This window comes from Agelaius phoeniceus, chromosome 25, assembly GCF_051311805.1.
Source record: "Agelaius phoeniceus isolate bAgePho1 chromosome 25, bAgePho1.hap1, whole genome shotgun sequence".
Taxonomy (NCBI): Eukaryota; Metazoa; Chordata; class Aves; order Passeriformes; family Icteridae; genus Agelaius; species Agelaius phoeniceus.
This window is the reverse complement of record NC_135289.1, coordinates 6,026,443-6,043,798: the sequence shown is the minus strand read 5'-3', so window position 1 is coordinate 6,043,798 and position 17,356 is coordinate 6,026,443. Positions and strand designations below refer to the sequence as shown.

General features: G+C 47.8%; 1 protein-coding gene across 1 annotated transcript; it reads right to left on the bottom strand.

Moving 5' to 3' along the window:
* Positions 1-247: 247 nt before the first annotated feature.
* Positions 248-12,283, bottom strand: LOC129130317 (tubulin alpha-1C chain). Its single transcript, XM_054648703.2, has 5 exons — positions 12,202-12,283; positions 7,370-7,592; positions 3,449-3,597; positions 1,470-2,150; positions 248-638 (listed from the first exon to the last, which is right to left on the bottom strand). The coding sequence occupies exons 1-5, from the start codon at positions 12,202-12,204 to the stop codon at positions 345-347; spliced, it is 1,350 nt and encodes a 449-aa protein (XP_054504678.1). The 5' UTR covers positions 12,205-12,283; the 3' UTR covers positions 248-344.
* Between the last annotated feature and the right edge of the window lie 5,073 nt (positions 12,284-17,356).

Genomic DNA, 17,356 nt, shown 5'->3' with positions numbered 1-17,356 from the left:
TGTAACACCAGCTCTAGAGTCTTGGAAAAAATATACCTAACACCTTCTAGAAAAAGCTCCAGCTCATTCTAGTCTCATGTTCTGGGCACTAATAACTCTTCAAATAGCAATGCCTTAAGGACAAGAGCTGACTGAAACACAGCATGGTTATTTTATTCAGCTACCTTCTTCAGAAAGGAATTCCATCTCTTGGACTGCTGACTGCATGTAGTTAATGAGTGTACATAGTGTTTGGACACTACCAAAGTTCTTGATTAAAGAAGTTTATTCCAATCAGTTGACATGATTTACATTGCTACTAAAGAGGCAGTAAAATGGCAAAGACTTGCAATTCACTGTTGGATTTAATATTCTTCTCCTTCATCTTCTCCATCCATCGAGTCTGTGCCCACTTCTTCGTAATCTTTCTCAAGTGCAGCCAGATCCTCCCGAGCCTCTGAGAACTCCCCCTCCTCCATCCCTTCTCCAACATACCAGTGGACAAAGGCACGTTTGGCATACATCAGGTCAAACTTGTGGTCCAGGCGAGCCCAGGCCTCGGCAATGGCCGTGGTATTGCTCAGCATGCAGACTGCCCGCTGGACTTTGGCCAGGTCGCCCCCAGGAACCACTGTGGGGGGCTGGTAATTGATGCCAACCTACAGGAGAGGTGCAAGAGACCATGAGTTTCTCAGTGGTGTTTGAGTGACAATAATCAAAGTTAGACAACAGGAGTTGATTAAAATGTATCACTCACAAAACAGCCCTGCATGAGAACCTAAATCTTCACATCTCAGAATATAAACCAGGTACCTACAGAACAGCTCAGAGCAAACACACTCCATTGTGGGAACACACCAGAGTTTTCCCCAGCTAGGTTGAGAGAGAAGACTTCCCCCACGGTGCTGTGCAGCACTATTGCCAATCTACATGAGATTGCTTCCCCCATTGGCCAGCTGACCCTGCCCACCCCAAGTGTTCATCCCCCATTTCCCCTACAGGCTGCTGCCCTTTGCCCTGCCCTGTGCCCTCAGGTCATTGGCCACTGACCCCACACTTAAACCTGTGCACAGCACATGGTTGTGTCTTTGTCCCTGATCCCTTTGGCGTGGTTGATGCAATAAACCTTCACTGGAATACATCATACAAAGACCCTTCCTGTCTGTCCTCTGCTGAGCTATCTGTGGGGTGTGTGTGTGCATGGACTTGAAATGGCTGCTCTATGGCCTTACTCTGACTTCTGAAGGAGACACTTTGAACAAGAGTAGTCAGAAGCTTATGCTGTTTATTCGTGGGAATGCTATATCTGGGGCTCCAATTATTAGAGGAACCAGTCAGTTTCCAAACCCTCCAATTATAATTGGTATAACTATGAAGAAAATTATTACTGGCAGCATTTCTACCACCCTGCCACATTGCAACAAAACAGCACCCACCACCCAGGACAGTGAATGAGAAGTCTAAGAAATCATGGTGGAACTGAGACTTGCCTTAAATCCAGTAGGACACCAGTCCACAAACTGGATGGTGCGCTTGGTCTTGATGGCGGCGATGGCGGCGTTGACGTCCTTGGGCACCACGTCCCCGCGGTACAGCATGCAGCACGCCATGTACTTGCCGTGCCGAGGGTCACACTTCACCATCTGGTTGGAGGGCTCGAAGCAGGCGTTGGTGATCTCAGCCACGGAGAGCTGCTCGTGGTAGGCCTTCTCCGCAGAAATGATCGGGGAGTACGTCACCAGCGGGAAGTGGATGCGAGGGTAAGGCACCAGGTTAGTCTGGAACTCAGTAAGATCCACATTTAAGGCACCATCGAACCTAAGGGAAGCAGTAATGGAAGACACGATCTGACCGATGAGGCGATTGAGGTTAGTGTAGGTGGGGCGTTCAATGTCCAGGTTCCTACGGCAAATGTCATAAATGGCCTCATTGTCAACCATGAAGGCACAGTCAGAGTGCTCCAGCGTGGTGTGGGTGGTCAGGATGGAGTTGTAGGGCTCCACAACAGCTGTTGAGACCTGAGGTGCAGGGTAGATGGCGAATTCCAGCTTGGATTTTTTCCCATAGTCAACTGAGAGTCGCTCCATCAGCAGAGAGGTGAAACCAGATCCAGTTCCTCCCCCAAAGCTGTGGAAAATCAGGAAGCCCTGCAAGCCAGTGCACTGATCTGACTGAAAGAGAAAATACAGGTGTTCAAGACATTGTGTGCATTAAGAATCCCCAATCAAGCTCAAGAAAGACAGCTCTGAATTCTGACACATACCAACTGTTCAAGCTTCAGAAATACAGAATTTATCCACCAAGAGTCAAAAAGGTGTCCCAGAAAAAGCAATATTCTTGGCTGGTTTAAACCCCCTACGTATTGGATGCCAACCACTTCAAATTGCTAGCTTAAAATTCCTTCTATCCCCAATTCTCAGCTGAGACCATTAACAATGAGCAAGAAAAGCAGGAATAGTCAAAGACCTAACCCTTACAGTTACTTGGTATTCTCTATCTGCACAAAAATGGAGCAATTCCCCATCCCAGAGCTACTGTTGCAATGCTGCAGGAGTGCCAAGTGTGTATCTCTGCTGGGGGAAGTGAGCTGTCACAGCCTATTACAGTGCCAGTCCCATCCACCCCACTCAGGAGACAAAACTAGACAGCCCTGTCCTCACAAAGAGGTGCCACACGATGCTCAGCTCCCAGGACTAACAGGGACTGCCAACAGCTTGTACAAAGAAATCATGACTGTTTTCCAGGTCAAAGTAAAGCCTGCTGCAAACTTATCATTGCTTTAATTAGAGACTGTGGCAGTCAAGCGTTGAGAATAATTCCAGTTGTAATCTGCAAAAGGTGAACTTTACACTAAGACTCAATTAGCATTCCATATCAAAACACCTGCATTTTGTGCAATGAGAATTCCCACCTTTGTGACACAGATTGGGCAATGGACATGCTTAGCAGCCCTAAATAGGGAACATGAACTTCCTAAACTGCCCCCTTCATAAGTTTACCACATGACTGAAGTACTGGGGAAGCTGAAACATCCCAACTTACTGAGATTTATTCCTTTTCTACTGTTACTACCATAAAATTAATCCAGAAATCATAATAGCAGGAAATGCAAACGATAGTCCAAACCACAGAAGCAAGCACTCTTATTTAAAATTCCTTGAAAGAGCCACAGCCAGAGACCAATCCTTCTCCAGCAGGAACTATGCAAATCATAATTTTTGGTTCTGACTTTCTAAACACGAAACTTTATATGAAGTTTTAAGTGCCTCATCAGCATTTTAGGCCACTTGAAAGCCATATCTGACAGGAGAAATCCAGCCATTCTCAGCTGGCTAAGAATAAAAGCAGACGCAGACTAAGTCCACAGATTCTCATACCACAAAAAAATTAAAGCACAGTTTATGTATTTGATACCCTCATTTCCAAATCCTGTAAAACAGATGTTTCAGAGCCTTCAGGGGAGTCTTACCAGCTTCCTGATGCGCTCTAGAACCAGATCAATGATCTCTTTCCCCACTGTGTAGTGACCTCGAGCATAGTTGTTTGCAGCATCTTCTTTCCCAGATATCAGCTGCTCAGGATGGAAGAGTTGTCGGTATGTCCCATTCCTAACTTCATCTGGGGAGAGGCAAGATATATATTAATATATAACATATAAATATTTTAAATAAATTTTTTATATAAACCAGCTTTTTCAAACTTCTAGGGGTGTCCAGAATAATGTACTTAAACCTTTAGAGATAAAAAGCAAATACCAATCAGTAGGTGCCTTCCTACAGCCTAAATGCTGAATAACTAAGAAAAATTAAGTTATTGCTTAGGAAACTGCTCTATTTTACACCAATTTTAGAATTTTGACCTGTCAGAGCAATTAAAAACTGGACTGTAGCAGAACCATTTTTTCCAGTTTAAAACAACTTAAGGCCCATTTTTCAGCCCAGCAGCTGAAATCCCATTTTCCCCTTCACTTCCCAATCCCTCCAGAATGCTTCTGTGGGCAAGCAGAGCCAACTTGGCTTCCATGTCCCTTTCTCTTCACTGTACTTTCAGCCAAAGGTAGAGAAGGGTTCCAAAGAGATGGAGATGCTCTTAGAGCAATTATCTAAACCCTGAGCTGTAAGCTGTAGCACACACATCCCCCAGCAGTTACACATTTGGAGACTGATTTAGAGCCACTAGTTCCCAGAAATATGCACTTACATCCAGCAGGCTAAAGCTCTGTCCTACTAGAAAGGTACAAAGACACTCAGCAGAGCTTTGTCTCTGGTTTAGCTCCAACCACTCTTGTGTGCTATTGCAGTATTGCATTGTTTAATTTAAATCAGGTGGACAGCAGAGAGCATTATTAACTACAGCTGAAGCTGCCTGCTTGCATGTATTCATTAATCTGAAATAGAACAAGCAATACAAAGAAAAGTAAAACTTAAGACATAAAAATAAAGTTAGCATTTAAACCAGTTTAGGCTGAGCAGCTCCCACTCCAGTCTGCAATCCAACAGTCTAAAGTATTTCTAAGACTGCATCAAAATAAAAACAATTTGGAAAAATTTCCATCTCAAATACCCATGTGTCTAAAACTTCCTACAAGACCACTCCACATTACAAGGGACAAATATGGGTAATAAGGGAAAAATACAGAACCAAAATAAAATGTCTTTATCCTATGCAGACAGGGGTAGCATGAGCCAGGATGGTCCTTGGGAAGTAACAAAATTTGTAGAGTTCAGAGGATCAGCCACTGGACTACAAAAGTGTGCCTGGAACAAAGGACTTGGGTGAGGGGACAGCCAAACCAGCTGGCCCCAGACATTCTATCCTTCATGTTTTCAGGTCTAGCTGGGGCAGACTGCTAAAGACACTTGTGTTGAATTCCCAGATGTCACTGCCCTATTTTGTGGTGGAAGTTTGATGGTATTTTACCACCACATTCACAGAGGTGGTGCATATCCACCATCCTGCTGCTTTGTGCAAGACCAGCACTGATCTGGAGGGACAGAAATCCCTGTGCACACAAGTGGCAGCTGCACAGCTGCTGCATGCACAGAGATGGGTTTCTCATAAATTCAGTGCACAGGGACTTGCTGCATGAATGGAGACTCATGAGCCCTGCCCAGGAAACTGGAGCAGTAATTTTCACATTAGCCAGGGAGGAATAGCAGCTATTTCTGAGAAAGGCACATGATGTAGCCTTTAACAAAAAGCCCTAACTGAGTATTACCAATCTTGCCCATTTCCCCACACTACACCTGCATCACCAACAAGCACTGGAACACTCACTACCTTTGGGCATTTGTTCCAAGACTCACCAGCTCCTCTGCCCTGTTTTGCCACGTCTCATCTCATTTCTGAGCTGTTCCTGGTTGCTCAGAGCCACCACCTGGCCAGTGCAGAGGAGGCAACAGCCACAGGGCTCAAAAAATCACAAAGCCAGACCTGCAGCAGCTCCTGGGAATATCAGTGTATGGCCAAGGGTGCCTGGGCTCGTTTCAAAGTTAGAGCCCAGCACTCCCACCCTCAAACAGCCCCACAGCCTTCTGCTCCCCTGAGAGGTTCATCTGCTGTGTTAGCCACAAGAAGGGGTCTGGTGTGTTACACTGAACAGAAGTTACAGAACAGCCATGGTTTGGGTACAGAGGAGTGGCCACAGTCACACATTTCCCCAGCTCTGTATTGCAGAAAGATAAAACACAGGCAACACAGACCTCTGCTATAACAGCCCCAAATCACTACTTGAGGCAAGATAGCCAAAAACCAGCTCCAGAAGAATTACTTCTGCCACACACTGGTGAGAGGAAAACCAGGATTCCTGGCACAAGGGATGAAGGAATTGTGAAACCAGGAGCTCACATTGAGCTGACAGTGCATCTACTCCCCCAGGATGGAGGACTGGTCAGTAGCTGATGCATGGGATCACACCTGAACACCAAGAGCCAGTGTTGCCAGAGCCTGGAACAGAACACATTTTCAGGAGCAGACTGTTTCTCAAAGATAAGGCACCAGGAAGCTGAAGTGCATGTTCAGAAACCTCTGAATTTAGGCCAGCTATGGGGACTCATTTCTGCAAGCACTGTTCAGCTTCCACAAATTGCTTTGGGAAACTACAGCAATCATTCCTGTGTGCAATAAGGAATCTTCCTAATGATATATATTGTGTCTCTTAAAGAAGTTCTACTGACTGCAGCACACATTATGCCATACTGTTCCAAGGGGCTGTAACTGCTTCTTGCATAGAAAAAGCATGAAGTGTGTTCATGAGACCCATTTAACTCTACAGCCTGGCAGAAGGTAATGCTGAAATTCTTGAAAGCTCCACAGAGCACATTTGCCAGTCTCAATGAAAATAAAGCCAAGTATTTTCCATCACTAGGAAGGTGTAGGAAAGCTTCATGCACTAAAAATTTGAAGCCCAAAGCATTTTTCAGGACTAGAGGAATGGATCCCTTAGCCAAAACCAATAGTCTAAAGTATTTATGTGGCAATAACATGTGGCAATATTCTCCAGTGCCTTTGTGAAATACAAAGCTGTGTTTCGTGTCAGGTACATCCAGGCAATGTGTGTATTTGTGATTGTGATATGTGTGGAAACCAACCATGAAACAGTTGCAAATTCTAATAATAACTGAGGAAAGTAAAGCATGGAAGAAGGCCTTTGAACCTATCTTTTGTTCACAATTAACCTTTATAAGTCTTAAGTTGATTTAGGAGCATTTGAATTAAAGCATTAAGGATGTTGCTTTTTGACAGGAACTTTCTGCTTGTAGCTAACTAAAGAGTTCTGCAATAATAACCTTTTGAAGTATAATTTTAGAATATTGCTTGTATCCTTGAAACTATAGCTCTGGAATATATATAAAGGAAACATGCTTATCTCACACCTTAACAAAACAGTGAAAAGCAGCTCGAGAAAGGAAGGTGAACATCAACTCAAGGATTAATAGTTTTGACCAAGGGAAGCTGGACATCACTGTTATGAGATTTACAGTCCTTGCAATTAAAAGGTGGATCCACATCTGGAGAGCTGGACCTCACCACATGGGATTCTTCTTCCTTCTTTTGGAAACCAGACCACCACCATCTGGGGATGCTCCTTTTGGGATACATCCTGAGAAAAACTAAATCACAATAGTGTATAGAATTGTGATGTAAAAATTGGGAATAGAAACTGCTGATGAGTAAAAATTGGAATAGAAACTGCTGAGAAAGCTGATGAGTACCCCTATGAATACCTGTAAGTCTCAACTATCAGTGTGCAGTTGGAGGGAAAACCTCCCCCACTGTACCCAGCGCTGTATGGCTCATACTTTACCATATTAATTAATAAATTGATTGCTGCTTGAACATTGGCCTAGTCAAGCTTGTTATTAATAACACCTTGCACTGTGGGTGTTACCTATGACTGCAGGTTCGAGGTCCACAAAGACAGCACGTGGGACGTGTTTCCCCGCCCCTGTCTCGCTGAAGAAGGTGTTGAAGGAGTCGTCCCCGCCGCCGATGCTCTTGTCGCTGGGCATGTTGCCGTCGGGCTGGATGCCGTGCTCCAGGCAGTAGAGCTCCCAGCAGGCATTGCCGATCTGCACGCCCGCCTGCCCCACGTGGATGGAGATGCACTCGCGCTGCGGGACAGGGACAGAACGCATCGCTCAGTACAAACACAACTGCCCTTGTTCAGCAGAGGATCAGCACGCCCGGGGGGACTGCCAGCCCGCAAAGCCATTAAAACATTGGCCTTATTGTCTGGGTGTTGGGGGCATTTGGCACAAAACGCGACAGGACACAAAAGCCCCTTTGAGACATCATCAGCTCCACCCAGAAAAACCCTTTTGAACATTATCATTTTTACAAGCTCATTCCTCTTTGTTATGCTTCAATCAGACAGGAAGAGTCTGATCAACTCTTTCAAGTTCTTCAGCCAATTTCTCTCTTCATACCAAACGGAATATTTAGAAAAGCTGATGATCACACCTCTCACTGGCCTAAGTGTCCAGAACAGCAACACCCAGACCCCAGCCCCAGAGGCAGCAAAATCCTCCCAGGACCCGGACGCACTTCATTTAATGTACACAAATTAAAAAAAAAATATTCTCCAGACCCCTTGAGGAACCTTTGTCACTCAGTAGGAGAGGCTTTACCTAACAAACCCCTTCATAACCCTCCATAAATACAGACCCATCAGGCTCAAACCACGCTGCTGTACACAAGGTACTCAACTCCTAAACACCAGATAAAACTACCTCATGAAAGCCATGTAGAAAATAGTTCATGGCAGCAAAATTATCTGTTCCTACCCATTTATGGATTCCCAAGTTCCCTCTGATGTCCAGAGTATCAACCCAGTTTCTTTAATAGTGCAGCACAGGACTTCAAGTGGTAAAAGCCAAACCATAATAGAAACATCTCCAAACTCCTGGTCCATCTGTGGCATTTTATATTCAACATCTAGTTTTGAATGTCAGTAAAGCACAGTCTACAAGAGCCTAAATAGACTCCAGTTTAAAGTGACTGTTACCCAAATCTGTTCAGACCCTGTGACTGGATGAGACAATTTGGTTCCCTGGAATTCCAGGATAAGCAGGAGTACTTTCAGGCACAAGTACAGGCCAGGCAGAGAACGGACAGAGAGCAGCCCTGGGGAGAAGGACATGGGGGTGTTGGTGGATGAATGCTCAGCGTGCCCCAGCCCCGTGCTCTGGCAGCCCAGAACCCCCCTGTGCTGGGCTGATCCCCCAGGGGGGCAGCAGGGCAGGGGGGGATTCTGCCCCTGTGCCCTGCTCAGGTGAGACCCCACCTGCAGAGCTGCCCCAGCCCTGGGCTTCCAGCACAGGAAGGAGCTGGAGCTGCTGGAGCCAGCCCAGAGGAGGCCACAGAGCTGCTCTGAGGCTGGAGCCCCTCTGGGAGAGCTGGGGATGCTCATCCTGGGGAAGGTTACAGGGAGATTTTAAGCCCCTTCCAGTGCCTAAAGGGACTCCAGCAGAGCTGGAGAGGGACTTTGGACAAATGGAAATGGCCTTAAATGCAGGATGATAGGGTTAGATTAGACATTAGGATGAAATTCTTCCCTGTGAGGGTGGCACAGGTTGCCCACAGAAGCTGTGGCTGCTCCTTCCCTGGAAGTGTCCAAGACCAAGCTGGATGGGGCTTGAAGCAACCTGGTCTGGTGGAAGAGATGAAACTGGATGGTCTTTAAGGTCTCTTCCAACACAAACCAGTCTGTGATTCTATGACCTGGAACTGCCTATTCCACATCCACAGTCAATACAGAAAAGCAGGAGCACAGTCCTTTCAAACTCATTGGGAATCCCATGAAATTAAGATTTGTATTTGTCAAAAAAAAAAAAAAAATTCTGTTTTCAAGCACAGCACTGAACTGTTTGTAAGCTCCCATTCATCCAAGCTGTACATTCAGATGTCCAGCCCACATCCTCTCTGCAAGCAGCATCACTCAGAGCTGCTGCCACCCTTCTCCTCTCCAAAGCCATTACACCACCACCCTCCAGGCTGAGGCACTGAGCTTGGCCAGTGCTGCCATGGCAGAGAACACACAGCCAACCTGCACAGCATGGAAGAGGTGACAGGAAAGCTGGCTGCAGTGCCACAGAGACCAGACAATGACTCAGGGAACATGCCTTTAGGAGAGCAGGACAGCCTGAAACTTTCCTGCAGGGACAGGAGAACACAGACCACCACGTCAGCCTGGATCCTCGCCTGACTGAAGTGCTACCAGTGACCTAAGCCTTGCTAGAGAAACCCCCAAGCAGCTGGGAAAGGTCATTGAAAGGGTAAGGACTACACCACAGCACAGAGATGGAGGGGGTAAAGAAGAAGGGTATGTGGAGCAGCTGAGGCCATTGGCTTGGTTAGCCAGGAGAACAGGGGAGATTTGAGCATGGTCTAGAGCTTCCTCAGGAGAGGAGACCCTTTGGTGACCAGTGACAGGACCAAGGGAAGCTGTGCCAGGGGAGGTTTGCCTGGATATGAGCAAAACATCCTTCCCCCAGAGGGTGCCCAGACAATGGAACAGGCCCCCAGGACAGTGGTGACAACCCCAGGGCTGACAGAACTCAACACAAAGAGTGGGATTCCTGGGGGTGTCCTGTGCAGGGCCACGAGCTGGACTCAATGGCCCTTGTGGGTCCCTTCCAACTCTGAATGCACAGCTTGGCAACACAGCCACAGAGCCACAGGTGCTACAGGTGCCACATTAAACATGGCATGTTTACCTGGACAAAATACAAAGTTCAACACATTGGGCAATGACTCCCTGCACAAACAGCAGTAACTGAGAGGGAGCCCTGCTGCAAAGATCCTGGAGGCTCCCACAGAAACCAGCCTGAATGTCCCACAGGGTGCTCTTGTCCTCAGTAGGGCAAGCCACATGCCAGGGAACAAAAGGAGACGTGGGGAGCACGGGAGAAGGCTCCCTCTGCTCTGCAGGTGGCTCCAGGTCGGATTCTCAGAGGTTGCTGCAAGGCTCAGGCTGGTGCTAAGAAAAGGCTCCCCAGTGGAACGGTGTGGCCCTGGAACAGGTCACTAGAGAAGTGGGAGGGGATTTCCATCCTTGAAGCCTTTCAAAACTTGACTAGATGAGGTCAGTGACAAAGCCTGGCCTGGTGTCCTGCTTTCCTACAACTCTGCTAAGGACTTTTAAGTAGTATGTGGCTATTCAATTAAGAACAAACCTTTGTCAGACACTAACAGATTCTCTGCCCATTTTGTGCTGCATGGCCTTTTCACAGAACCAAGGATACTGAAGAATGAGGCCCAGATTTTATTCCAAAAGCACCAGCTCCAAGTTGGAATGACAGGCAAGAGAACTGCCACACTCATTATAGATCAATGCCTTCACACATCACTGATGAGCTTCAGAATAAGGATTAAACGTACACAGACAGTGCTGGTAAATGCAGTACTCTTATTTACTTAACACTAAATGCTTTCTCCACACTTACATACATTATTTTCAACACACAAAGTTTCAGGCAGAATTTCTCCAGCCCAGTCTCAGTTTCCTTTCCCTACAGGATGTGCTCCAGCTGAAGGGCACTGCCCTGTCCTGTCACTGCCCTTCCAGCAGCTGCAGACAGCCCCTTGCTGCACTCACTGCTGGGCTGCAGCCCCCCCAGATCCTCCATGGCACTGCTGGTTCAGGCTCTGGGTCCTCTGCTTTCCCCAGCACAGTGCTCAAGGTCCAGCTGCACCTGTGTGAGGCTGATGGAAAGCCAAGCTTCCTGAGAATGGCTGTGCCAGCTCAGACCAAACTTATCAGCACATTATATGGAGGAACACGGTTTCCCTGGGATGGGACTCCAGGGGACCTGCATCCTTTGCAGAGACCAGGGGCTGTATTCGTACTCTTGATTTGACTTTATCTGAAAACCGTGGCAATAAACAGCCCCCAAGGGTAAGAGCAAGAACCTCAACACATCCACCAACACTCTAGCTTACTTGTTGAGCTGAAAATTATTGTATTTCCCACACATTCACATGCCTACAGTGGCAGTCTTGCTACATTTGTAAATCCATGTAACCTTCTGACAATCTCTTTTCAGAGATGTAGGAAGGCAACACCCCCGTGGAGAAGAGCCGAACGCCCATCCCAGCCTCCAGCACCTGAACCCTGTCCTGCGGGACATCCCAGCCCCGTCACTCCTCTCAGACCAAGATGACTCAACCTATCAGCTCATTCTCGCCAGCCCATCTCACAACGTCCTTCAGGAACTCTGCCCATCAGCCCAGCCCCCGGACAGCCGCGGGGCAGGAGCGGGGGAGCGGCACCTCGGCACCTCCCAGGGCGGTGGGCCGGGCTCCTCCCTCCCTGCCTGCCTCCGGCCCCGCGGGTCGCGCACACCGCGCGGAGCTGCCCCGGCCTTGCACACCGCGGGAACCCGGCGGCTGTCCCGAGCTCTACAGGCAGGGCGCCCCGGGCCCGCACGGACACACGGCCCCGGGGGCTGACGGTGCCCGGAACGGAGCTGCAGCCCCTGAGCCGGCCGGGGCTGAGGGTCCCGGGGGCCGCCATGTTCTCGGCGAGCCCGCCACCATTTTGGGACGAGACGGCGGGAGCGACAGGGCGCGGGACGAGAGACGGCTCGGGGCAGCGAGACCCACTGCCCCCCACGGCCCGGCGGGGCCGTCCCGCCATCCATCCCGTCCCTTGCTTCACCGCTGCAGCTCGCGGAGCTGCGCCGGGCTACCCCTGCCCCGCCGGGCCCTCGCCCCACTCACCATGGCTCAGGAGCGCCGGGACAGACGCGCAACGTGTCTGGGCAGCACCGCAACAGCGGCGGCTCTTACCGGGCTCACATTTTATAAAGTGAGGGGCGGGGCGCTCGGCTCCCTGCGCTGTACTCATTGGCGTGGCGTGCGCTCACCTGTGGGCCATTGGGTAATAGAAATGTCTGTCACCACCCTGCGCGAACTATTGGCTGATTCGTAACAAAGGGCGGGGAGGGGGCGGGGTTTAGTCTTCCCGCCAACGAAGGTCGGCACCTTCCTTCTCAGACTCCGCTTCAGGCCGGGATCGCTGTGGCCGGGCCAGCGATCGCTCTGTCCCGGGCTGGGATCGCTCTGTCCGGAGCCAGCGGCTGAAGGGCAGGGGGCTCAGCACCGTCCACCCCTGGGTGTTGGCCAAGGGCTCCGAGCTTAGCCTGGGAAGCCCAGAGTGAGCGGCTGCTGCCCTGGGAGGGAGCCCTGAGGGACGGGGGGCCGTTCATGGCCTCGCACCCACGGGGGTCCTGGGTGAGAGCTCTCCCTGTCCCGGCTCCGCGCAATGAGCCTGGGGAAAGGCAGCAGTGAAACACCCGGGCAAAGTTGGGACCAAGGATGGCACCTGGGATCTGCTGGGGCCCCACACATCTGCCCGGTGGGCACCCACAGGGCCCGGTCCTCCAGGCGCTCTGGGTGCTGTCTCTGGGCTGAAAAAGAAAAGTCCCTGTCCCAGGAGGCTGGAGGCAGCTCCACTGCAGTCACAGGGACAGCAGGGCCTGTGCCAAGTGCCACTAGTGGGATGGAGAATCACAAAATGGAAAGGACTCAAAGCTAAGGGGCCAGATCTGGAGATCCACATAGGTTCTACTGGAATCTGTAGATCAGATATTTAAACGCCCCAGCTGAAGTTGGATATTAAGTGGAAAGCATAAAAACCCTGTGGTATGTCCTAAGGGTTATATTAACAGAAATATTCCTGCAATTGCCAAACTCACTCCCTGGGTAAAAGCAGCAGCTGTGTGTGCAGGTCTGATATTTGATACCTGGAGTTCCACCCGTCCTTCAGGGCCTCAGCACCAGCATCAATTTCAGGAAATTCCTTCTTCCTGCACTGAGCTGAGTTTTTGCAGCAGGAGAGGGATGTGAAACAGTTTTGAACAATAACAAAGTAGATGATTTTTCCTCTTCCTGTATAGATCTCCAGCCCTGCAAGTAGACTGGATAAAGGTGTTACTTTTAACAGGAGTGTGGTGGAATTGTGCCAGGCTGGATCTGTACATGGAGGGGAGGGATTAACTGATCCCCAGGGCAGGGAACTGACACCTGCTGAGGATGCTGCTTCTGCTGTTCAACCCCATTGTGATCATTTGAGCCCAAGGCATGGCATGAAACCTGTGTGGGTGTGCCCTGAAAGGAAAGAAGGGAAAAGCACTCTGGAAAGCAAGGACCAGAGGATTGAGAGAGGGTCAGAGGTGGAAGAAAGGGGAAGAACCCACAAATAACATTGATATAATTGTTTTTCCAAATAATGACTCCAAGTGTAATGTGTGACTGAAAAACAGGTGGGCTATAAGAAAGCACAAAATGGTGTTTAGGGAATTTGGCTGATATTTTAAGTTTTAGCTTTCATATTTTCCAGATTCTGTACTGCATTAGTATATAGCTCTAAACTTCATATAGAGCATCAGTGAGTTCTCTTCACAGTTTAGTCAGACAAAGTAATGATTTTCCAGCCCCAGAACCAAGGACACCGCTGCAGCTTCAGGCTCTAAAAGTGTAAACAACGGGGATTTGAGGAGAGCAAACTGGGAGGATGGGACTGCATAACCTGGAGCTGGAATTGGACAATTAACCCCAATATGGAAATGAACCAAAACTTTTAAAAGTGTGAAAACTTGTGGCTTGGGGTCTATCTTGGGTGTAGCCTTGGCCAGGCTCTTGTACTGCCCAAGGTGTATCTTTTGAAGGCCTTTTTAATACCTCCTTTATTCCTTTAACACTGTCTAGCTCTGTTCTGGGTAGCCTCTCAAGGCATCATGGCCATCTCCACACCAGAGTGAGGAGTGATCACACAAATGATCCTGTGAGCTGGGTGATGGACACCAAGCGAAAACATACACCAAGGTGTGCAATGTGTTTTTTAAAGATAAGTCTTTCATGTTTTGATCCTCAGCAAGACCAACTTCTTTGCTTAGTGCTTTCAAGCTGGTGTATATTTGAAGAATCCAGTCAATTTTAAACTTCTAATAATCCCCAACCTGTGCTCCAAGAGACCTGAAAGAACTTCTCTTTCTGTTCTTTTTTCTCATTTGTTTTATCCTAATTGCTTGGCCTAACCTCACTGGGGCATGACCTTGGTTGCAAAGTGCTCTTAGCTGTGAGCATCTCCTTAGTGAAGTTGTTTGGTAAAGAAGAGCAGGATAGTCCTGGTAGTCTGAGACAGGAAGAACTGAAATGACAGAGCCATGGAATGGTTTGGCTTGGAAGGGACCCTAAAACTCATCTCATTCCACCCCCTGCCATGGGCAGGGACACCTTCACTGTCCCAGGCTGCTCCCAGCCCTGTCCAGCCTGGCCTTGGGCACTGCCAGGGATCCAGGGCCAGCCTCAGCTGCTCTGGGCACCCTGTGCCAGGGCTGCCCACTGTCACAAGGCAGAATTTCTTCCCAACACTGATTTTAAATCTCTCTTCTTTTAGTTTAAAACCATCCCCTGCTGAGTCCTGTCACTCTCTGCCCCTTGAAAACCTTTGCAGCTGTTGATGTTCATGATCAGATAGGAGGGATCCCTCCTGCAGTGGGCATGAGCTATTGGAGGATGAAAGAGATAAATAGTTACAATATTTTAGTTTCTTTTGTTCTTTTTTATTTAAGGAAAAAAACCCCAGTTAGATGTTATTTTTTTTTTTTAATCATCTGTTGTGCTTTTCTCAGTTGGAAAAAAATACCAGCACTACATGTCTAGTGAGACCTTTGCAAGCCCAGATTTGGGAATACTTTTCCTGTAGGTTAAAAGAGAAAATAGGTCAAATTAGATTTAATTCTTCCACTTGTTGCTATTGTATTACAAATATTTCAGTGTTCTCTTTTTTCCCTTCTTAAAGCCTCCCATTTTAGACACCAGGTACACTGTGAGAATTTTATCTGCTCTTTCAAAGCAATACATTTGGTTCTGTTGTTCCAAATTACTAAGGAAATCTTCAAATTATGAGCAAAGTTTAATCTAAACTGTAGAATGCATGGAAAAAAAAAGTGCCTACACTGATTTAAAAAAATCATAATTTTTAAACTAGTTATAAGACTTTACAGATTGGATTTATGCTTTTCAAATGCTCTGACCTGAAATAACACTCCCAGTGCAGCTGAGCAGTGGGGCAGGGCCTGGACTGCCAGTGGTACAGTCACACACACTCAGAGGGAATTTTATTTCTCTCATTTTATTCTCTGTTAGAAACATTGCAGCACCAATACACGAGATGGGTCAGACCCCTTGCCAAAGCAGAAAATTCAGATGGAATTGCTCTGAGTGCAATGAGCATTCTTTTCAGCTTAGCTGACAAAATCAGACTGGGCTGGGCTGTGGTGTTAAAGGTGCCCTGGTCCAGTTTCCAGTTTCCAGTTTCCAGTTTCCAGCTGAGGTTTTGACATGTTTAATTCCTGTACTCAGTGCCTGCTCTGACTTGGGCACCTGCAACTTGTGCTGGCATTGCCTCAGCCCCACTCCCCAGGCTGTGTTGGGTGTCTCATGTGGCATCAAGGGCAGGTTCAGGTTGGACATCAGGAAGGATTTTCCTCTCTGAAAGGGTGATTAAACACTGTAAGGGGCTTCCCAGGGAGTCCCCATCCCTAGAAGTGTCCAAGGAAGGACTGGACATGGCACTCAGTCCTCCAGGCTGGTTGACAAGGTGGGGGTTTGGTCACAACTTAGGCTTGATGGTCTTTGAGGTCTTTTCCAGCTCAATGATTCTGTGATTCTGTGAAAAGGACATCACAGCAGTGATTCCACACATTTGGAGCTGAGTGTGCCTCAGTTTCCCTCAGTGTGCCCTCCCACAGCTGCTGCACTATCAAGAATTCCCCCAGTCCTACAGAAGCTGGTGCTGCTGCACACCCAAAAACCATCCTTTAGGACCTGAAATGCTTTTGATTTAGTTTGACTAAACGGTCATGTCAAGTCTAAGGGGCTATTGGGGCTTTCTTGAGCACATTCTTTTTTCCTGCTGGAGACCAGTTCTGTGAGCAGCAGAGTTTTTTTGTTTCTCCAGTGTAAGAACCTGAATGAGAGATGTGGGATCCAGGCAGCTCTCCAAAATGCAGTTTATTCCATCCAAGAGGTTACAGCAGCCCAGGGTCATGGGTGACAGAGCTGTGCCCACAGCTGTCAGCTCCAGCTGCAGGCAGGCCTGGAGACCCTTTGGTTTTGGTTACAATGCACTATATACTTTTGTTTTGGTCACAATGCATTATATACTTTTCTTTTGGTTACAATGCATTATTTACTTTTCTTTTGATTACAATGCATTATATACTTTTCTTTTGGTTACAATGCATTATTTACTTTTCTTTGCTGAGCATCTCAATACAGTAGAACCAATCTATACCTTAACTATTATCTATAGCCTATCATAACTGCTGTAATTACCATATTCATGTCACTATTCCCCAATCACTCAAAGTCAGTGCATTACAGTTTAAGCTAGAGGTTGTTTTTCAGTTTTCTAGCAGTGGAAAATTCTGAGACCTTTTTTCTACTTGCACCATTTGCTGCCTTGTTTGCCTGTGCTCTCTTTCTGCTTGGTAAAAACATCTTCTTGTTTGGGGTGGGTTTATCCTTTGCTCTAAGCCATAAAAACCCCTTCTAACTAACACACCCTTTGCCTCCTTGGTTATCCAGTGAGACTGGCTCAGCAATTCTTTTCTTCTATACCAAAACTTGCTTCCATCTCTATTCCTTCATCAAACTCTACATTTAAAAATCTTTCTGCTAGGCATACATATCTGTGAGACTTTCTTGTCAAACTTTCATCCTTCCCAACACTCCAGGATTTCCCTGTGCCTGGTAATGCTATCATGGCCCCAGGCACAGACTTTGGCTGCAGCCTGTGTGTTCAGTGAATATGACACCTTCCAAAAATTCTGGACTGGCTGTGTATCTGTGATACAGTCTCTGCAGC